The 7,614-nt window shown below is 46.8% G+C and overlaps 1 protein-coding gene across 1 annotated transcript in view; it reads left to right on the forward strand.

The window, feature by feature from the left end:
- Positions 1 to 3,036, forward strand: part of LOC119434844 (nose resistant to fluoxetine protein 6) — a 44,416-nt gene extending 41,380 nt beyond the window's left edge. Inside the window, exon 15 of the mRNA XM_037701899.2 lies at positions 1,267 to 3,036. Coding sequence (XP_037557827.1) covers positions 1,267 to 1,527 — 261 coding nt within the window. The 3' untranslated portion in view covers positions 1,528 to 3,036. The remainder of the gene's footprint in view (positions 1 to 1,266) is intronic.
- Positions 3,037 to 7,614: the final 4,578 nt, after the last annotated feature.

Below are 7,614 nucleotides of genomic sequence, written 5' to 3' on the forward strand. Positions count from 1 at the left end.
AAGCAGGGGCGTAGCTAGAAATTTTTTTTTTTTGGGGGGGGGGGGGGGGGGGGGGGGGGCAAGCGTCAGCTTTCCTCTACGTGGCGTGATCGATAATAAATATCGGTAGTTTGAGCAGACTCTATACATGTATATCAAAGACTTGGACCCCCCCCCCGCGCGCGTGTGCTTGTGCAGCAATTAAGTAAAAAGTAAAGTAAGCGCAGTAACATACGGTAAGTGCATGCGACAGGTACAGTGGGCGTTTGGGGAAACGGCCTCTCATCGCGCCACTGAATAGACCAGTCTTCGAAAACGCATCATGGAGATGACCCGCCCGATTGGAGAAGCGATCGTTAACCGTTAATCTCCGTTAAGCATAGATGACATCGTGCTCGTTGGAGCGAAGTGCGTTTCACAAGTCAAGGACAGCTATACACGTGAAAATGCATGTGTGACCAGGCTATACCTACTCACATAGCAATAGCTTGTTCGCTGTGTCTTTGCGCTAGAAAACTTAAACACGCACTGAAAATCTTGCTTGAAACTGACAATCAAGCAAGAAAGTAAAGTGAAATAATTCCGGGACAGATTTTTCGAACAGTCGTAAAAACACAGTTCTTAATTGTTAATTGTTGGGGTTTAACGTCCCAAAACCACGAGATGATTATGAGGCACGCCGTAGCGGAGGGCTCCAGAAATTTCGACCACCTGGGGTCTTTAACGTGCACCTAAATCTATGTAAACGGGCCTCGAGCATTTTCGCCCCCATCTAAAATGCGGCCGCCGCATTTGTTGCTTCATTTGTGGCTTAATAATGCTGCGGCCGCATTCTCGCCCAAAACCTCACAGATTGTCAAAGTCTTGACAAACACCGTGACACAGAAGCGCCAAGGAATGAAATTGTGATAGCAGCACCGGTTTCTTGAAACATGTCAGCTAGCAGCGACGAGACAAAACAGTGGGTAAAGGGGGGGGGGGGGGGTTTGACCCCCCTCCTCCCCCCGGCTACGCCCCTGTATCGTAGCCACCGACGGGTGAGTGTCAACGGCGAGTCCCGAAATGATGTTTTGAGAACATGTGCTTGTAGTTCGAATTTATTATCGGCTTTATGGAAACAAGTAATTTTTTTTGCTGACTCACAGTGACTCGCTAAATAATTAAGAAACCAAAAACAAGCTGCCTCTGGCACAAGCACACGCTTGCAAATGGGGCATAAATAAAAAAAAAGACCCTAGGAGATTTGGAGTCCGCGAGTGACGCATGTTCTTTTTGTTGACACCGTAGGTGACCCAATACTTTGGGGCGCTCGTGGCCAGCTACCTGCTCAGCTACATCCTGTTCATTGCCTGCGAGGCGCCCACAGGCCGCATCGAGAAACTGTTGCTCATGCCCAAGCGGCGACCGCAGCTGCACGACACCAAGAGCACCGTCCCTTACGTAGAGGACAAGAGTGACAAGCTGAGCCCGCAGATGTTGTACAAGCCCAAGGCGGAAACGGGCTCTAATGGCACTGTGGTGCCTCCCGGCCAGTCCAGCTACCTCTGAGCATAGACTGCGCACTCGACACCGCCTCACTGTATTTATCATCCACCGGCCGGTCCCCCCTTGTCTCGCTGAGCGCGTAAGGTGTTCGTGTGCCAGTCATGTTGGACGTCCGATGAAGGCTTGGTCACCTGTGTATAGCACTCACTACTATGAATGAGGAGACTTAAAAAAAAAACTGTTGACGGTAGCCGTTTTTTTTTCGGCAGATATGGCGTTGTGAAGGAATTTCAGTAATTGTTTGATAGCGGTAAACAGCGCAGACTGAAATTAAAAAAAAAATTCTTTATTGGTTACACATTCGGTTGAGCCGCTCACGTGCTTTATGTCCTGCCTTATGTAAAGTATTTCAAGAATGACCCACTTTGTCGCGTGTGTGATTAATGATTCACATTACAAGTTCCTGCCCTTCGGAACCCCTTGGATGCATTGTTAGGTGCCTTCTCACTGTAATGTCATGTGATGGTTATCATCAGCCTACGGTTGCATTGTTAGTATCCTAAGGCACATTGTCGCGATGTTTCCCCTCTCTCTAGCCATCTCTCTCGCATTTTGTACGAGCGGGTCTTTACCGCGAGTCTTTCTGCCGGAAATTACGTGTACGAGAAAACACCGTGTCTTCGCATGCTGCGGTTCCGTGGCAAAACATTTAAACCAAAGTGTAGCAGTGATCACGGCAACTGATTTTTGCCTTTATTTTCCTTTCAATTTACCGAACGTTCCATTCTCTGAATATTGAAAATAACGTCGGCTGCAACATTGCTGCGGTCGTGATAAAGCGCCAGATAGTGTAAATCTTAATTAACAATGGCAAGTCCTTACACACTGTCGTTTCCTTTTCATTTCGATGATTGAACGGGGTAAAACTGACTGTTTTTCTATAAATACAGTGACAATCGCTTCAATATCATAGCCACAAGAATACTACAGATGATGGCAAGGGTAAGACATTCTTGATAGAACAATAAAAGCCGTTGAAAAGCAATTAGAAAATTACTACATCCGAGAGGTTTCTGAAGTATTGCTCAATGACACTAAATACGTAAAAAATGAAGAAAAAGCCGCGACAATGACGACGACGAGCCCAGGTGTAGCTTGAATCGCACTTTTACTGTAAAATCTAATTGTTTGCTACAACTGCTAGACATATGTATGTTTGCATGATTTCTGGGAAATATCCCTGTTTAGGTTTTCTTTCCTGCTCATCAACACTCTGTTCAACATCGCTTTGTAGATGTGAAGGCTGGAAGCGCGGTAAGGGGGCGGGCTACCCAATTAATGCTCAAGAATGATGTCGGCCAAGATCTAGGCGATAATGCATTCAAACTGTATATATTCGTGACCGCATCTGCCATATTTATCTTGTGGCAATCTCGCGTTCACCAATGCTAGTTCATGTTTTCTGCCGCGTTGAGCAGCCATAGTGTATTATGTCCACCTCCAGTTCCCACGTGTTATATGTTTATGTAGCAACGTTCACAATATTTGTGGAATAAAGTGTTGTTTGTTTTATTTGTGTGTGTTCGCTAATGATTCTTCTGTTACTTTGCTGAATGAACGGCTCTCGGTGCTCGGGATGGGAAATTAATTTATCTTTTACATTAGCAATCATGCTGCTCACGACACTCTAGCGTTGTCCTTGAAGTCGCATGAACATGATAAATTCATGCAATTTACAGAGTTAGTTTTTTACGCATAGCAGCATACTTCGGGACTCATGCTTGGGTACATGTACATACATTTACTAAAAAGCGAGCCCTCTCACCGCAGCATGGCTGCTCACTGGGAGGAAGATGATAGTAGCTACGGACGGACCTATATATATATATATATATATATATATATATATATACATAGCCTCGCAAGGGCATGCCGGCAATTTCTTCGCCCCAGCATCTCATTTTAATGATTCCGGATAAACATACTATAGAGTTCTGAGCAAGTCTAACGTTTCGAATAGATCGGCATCTTCAAAAAACTTCCGGAGGAGTTGAAACACCTCTCTCCTGAAAACCCTTGTGGTGTCCTCGCTGAAAGATTGAGTGTTTCACTGCAGTTCAGTCCGTCAAGGGATAGTCTTGCGCTCTTCCACAAATTATGGGCATTTGAACGAGTAATGTTTCACAGATTCATGAGGGCGACAGTTTTATCCTGTCTCTATATGCCGACGTTCGCTCAAGCCGTGTGCGAGCTAATACGATGTAGCAAGGAGGCTTCCGATCGATTGAGTCCTTTGCTCCCGTAGGGCGGGTATATGGTTGGGTCCACAAGGAGTGAAAGTGATTCACGATATTTGTCTTTTATAGTCACTGTGTGTAGTGAGGTACTCTCGGCATCAGCCTTTATGTTAGTGCTTGACACGAAAGTATGTCAGTAGCTTTACCGCGATGCTCTTGAATAGCAGCAACAACTGCCATCATCAGGGAACATCCCATCAGTACGTATGTCACCACAGACACCCTTACAAACCATCCTTGACACCTTTCCCGACTACAGTCTCAACGCCTTGCTTCTTTCTCAGAAAGTAGACCACTTCCTACTTTTTCGGGCATTGTAACCTCCTACCAATCCTCTCTTCCATTAGACTACACGCCTGCAGCAAGATCACCGTGTCCTTTGCGAATTCTCCGGCAGCCACAAGTGCGGCTTTCCATTCCAGGAGTTGTAACGAAGTCCGCCTTGCCTACTTGGGCCCTGAATCAAGCCGCTCTACATATACTGCAGGATTCCTACTCCAATCAAATTCACATTTATACCGATGGCTCTTCGACTCTAACCAGCTCTGCTGGTGCGGTAATTATTCCATCACCATCATTCTGCAAGAAGTTGAAGATCAGCCACATTACAACACCGACAGGGTCTGAACTTGCCGCCCTCCGTAGCGCAGTGCTTTATGTGCATCAACAGTCACCAAATCAATGGGCTATATTCTGTGACTCAAAGGCAGCCCTACAGTCACTCTTATCAGCTCTGCGCCGACATCAGGGAAGTACACCACCATGTTCTGGAAATAGGGCACAGCATAGTCTTCCAGTGGATTCCTGCTCACTGTGGCATCGTGGGCAACGACATTGCTGACAGGGCTGCCCGGTCTGCCCACGAAGACACCCAGAAGCGTCCAATACCTTTGGCGAGGACCGACACTGCTGCCAGGGATCTTCGTATGCTTGCACGCAAAAAGTCACACGCTTTCTGGAGTTCAAGTGCCTTGAATTGCCGATCGCATAAGCTTGACCTTTTGCTACTGCTACAACTGCGGCGAAGCAGCCTTGCTGTACCGCTTATGGCTGGGAGTGGCGTCCACGAACGCTTACTCCTATCGTATTGGCAATGACCAAGAGCCCAAGTGCGACTCCTGTAGGTTCGAGGAAACCATCGAGCACCTATTGTGTACCTGTCCTCACTACGACCTACAACGCCTCTCTCTCAGGACAACGTTAAACCGACTGGACTCGAGACCGTTCTCTGAGTCAAATATACTCGGACCGTGCACATGCTACAACCGTCACTGGCACAAAAAGCGATTCGTGCACTAGTACAGTACTTGAAGTGCACCGGTTTAAGAGACCGCTTATAGTGTCCCTGTACATCGTCCCACGTGTACTCAGTACTCACTCTCTCCCTCTATTCCTCTGTCTATTCCCCCTTTCGCTTACCCCTAGTGTAGGGCAGCAAACCGGACGCTCGTCTGGTTGACCTCCCTACCCATTCATCTGCTCGCTCTCTGTATCTCTCTGCACCGTAGACCACATGAACAAATGGTAGCAGAGATACGGTTACGCTAACATCAAGCGGTGGACAGAGGCCCCGACATAGTATTTCAGTGGTTACCTGGGCACTGCAGCATCACTGGAAATGAATGTGCCGACAAAGCTGCCCGTGAGGCACACGGAGAATGTGAAAGCCCCACGATACCATTGTCGAGAACGAATGCAGCGCGGCACCTCAGCTTTCTTGCCCATATTATAACTTTAAGAAAATGGAACACACCCGTGTTTACCAACCGGTGCTTATATGCCATGGACCCACATATCAAATTACAACTTTTACCGGGTTTTAACCGACGGGAAGAAACGTTACTGGGTCACCTACGAATAGCAGTTTCTTTTACAAACGCCTACTCATTCCTAATTGGAATGGCGGACAGTACGAATTGCAGCACGTGGTGTTGAGGAAACCACCAAACATCTCCTATGTGACTGCTCCACATACGAAGATGAGAGGAGTGCCCTTCGGACAGCTTTGGGGCCCTTAGATGACATGCCTTTTACAGGGGAAAAGTTCTTGGGTCCGTGGCCTCATGCGTCTACTATGTGCAAGGCTACAAAGGCGCTGCTGCGTTTTTTGAAATGCACTAGCCTGTATGACCGCCTTTGACTTACTCAGCGATGAACGCTTGACTGTGCCACTGTGCAAAGTGTGAACTTCTGTCTTCATTCTCTTCTTTCAATCCCCTTTCCCCTTCCTCAATGCAGGGTAGCCTATCGGGCTCGGCGTGGTTAACCGCCAAGACTTTCGCTTATGACCTCTCTCTCTCTTTCTTTCATTTCCGGATACGCTGATGTGCGATAAAGCCATTAAAAGTCTCGGTAACAAGATAGGGCAAATCAGCAGAAATTTGCAAGGTGGAGAAAATTATATGAAAATTAAAAATTGTCATCCATCTAAAAGTAGCCTGAAGCTCTTTCTCGTCTTCGTGACTAATGAAGACAAAAGGTTCTGATGAGCACTGGAAACACGAGACGCGGTCCTTCTTTGGAGGCTTCGGAGAAGAGATTTCCAGTGGTCTGACCGGCGGAAGCGGGAAAGCTGGTTTAGAGAGCAGACGCACACGCGGCCTTAGGGACTGTAAACAGGGTATCGAACTGGAACTGAACCGAAAACCGAAAGCTGAAAACAAAACTGCATTTTTGCTTGAACCGGAGCTGAACCGGAACGTTACGATTTTAACAGCGGAGCTGTTTAAGCCGGCCGTTATTCCGTTAGTCGTCCACGAAAAATGTGGAGCGATCCTGGCGGTAGTGCAGAAAGGGTCCAAGCGCAATGACACATACCCCTGTGAACTAGCGAAGCTGAGCCTGGCTAAGTCTAGCTAAGCATGGTTGGGACTATTTAAGCTTAGTCAGTCATCGATAGCCAGTTGATAGCCAATCAATAGCTAATCAATAATCAATCAGTTATTTATATATTCCGGAAAGTTGTGGGGATGACTTGGTAGTGCTTAGCCTAGCCCAGATACGTAGCCAATACCTTGCGATAGCCATCAATAGCTAATCGTTCAATAATCAATAAATTCCGGAAAATGCTGGAGATGACTTGGTAGTGCATAGCCTAGCCCAAACACGTAGCCAATACCTTGCGATAGCCAATCAATAGCTAATCGATAATCAATCAATAATCAATAAATCCCGGAAAATGCTGGGATGACTTGGTAGTGCTTAGCCTAGCCCAAATACGTGGTCAATATTTTGCGACAGCCAATAAATAGCCAATGAATAGCTAATAGATAATCGATCAATACTCAATAAATTCTGGAAAATGCTGGGGATGACTTGGTAGTGGTTAGCCTAGCCCAAAAGGCAGGACTAGCTAGGTGCCCATCAGCTCGGCTGTCTCATTAGCATTGCGCCTATGGTGCAAGCTACGCTAGATTTTTTTCTTCACTCCGAAGCGAAACTGTAATGAGAAAATAATGGTTTTCTGCTCAGGTTGGCCACCTTTTCAGGAACTTTTCATCCATGAATTAATGGCCTGCACTTGGGGGCTCACCATTTGTAGATAAACACAATATTGCCGTGGCTTTAAAAGTAGCACCACAATTAGTACGGTTTTCAGCGTATTGCGTCAGGGGGCAGACTAGATGTATTAACGCGACAATATCTGCATGGCATCCGTCTCGCGGACTCGCCAGACTGCATGTGATGCGAGGAAAATACCTGAATATGTGTAGCGCGCATACTTGTTGCTTGTGTCCAGTGTGACTGCGAACGGCAGGCATTGGTAGCGCCCATTAACAACGGGCCATTCCATGAAAAAGTGTCACTGTGCGGTTGACCGGATATATCAATGAAGTGTGCAATCAAAGCTCTC

This window comes from Dermacentor silvarum, chromosome 1 (assembly GCF_013339745.2).
Source record: "Dermacentor silvarum isolate Dsil-2018 chromosome 1, BIME_Dsil_1.4, whole genome shotgun sequence".
NCBI classification, from domain to species: domain Eukaryota; kingdom Metazoa; phylum Arthropoda; class Arachnida; order Ixodida; family Ixodidae; genus Dermacentor; species Dermacentor silvarum.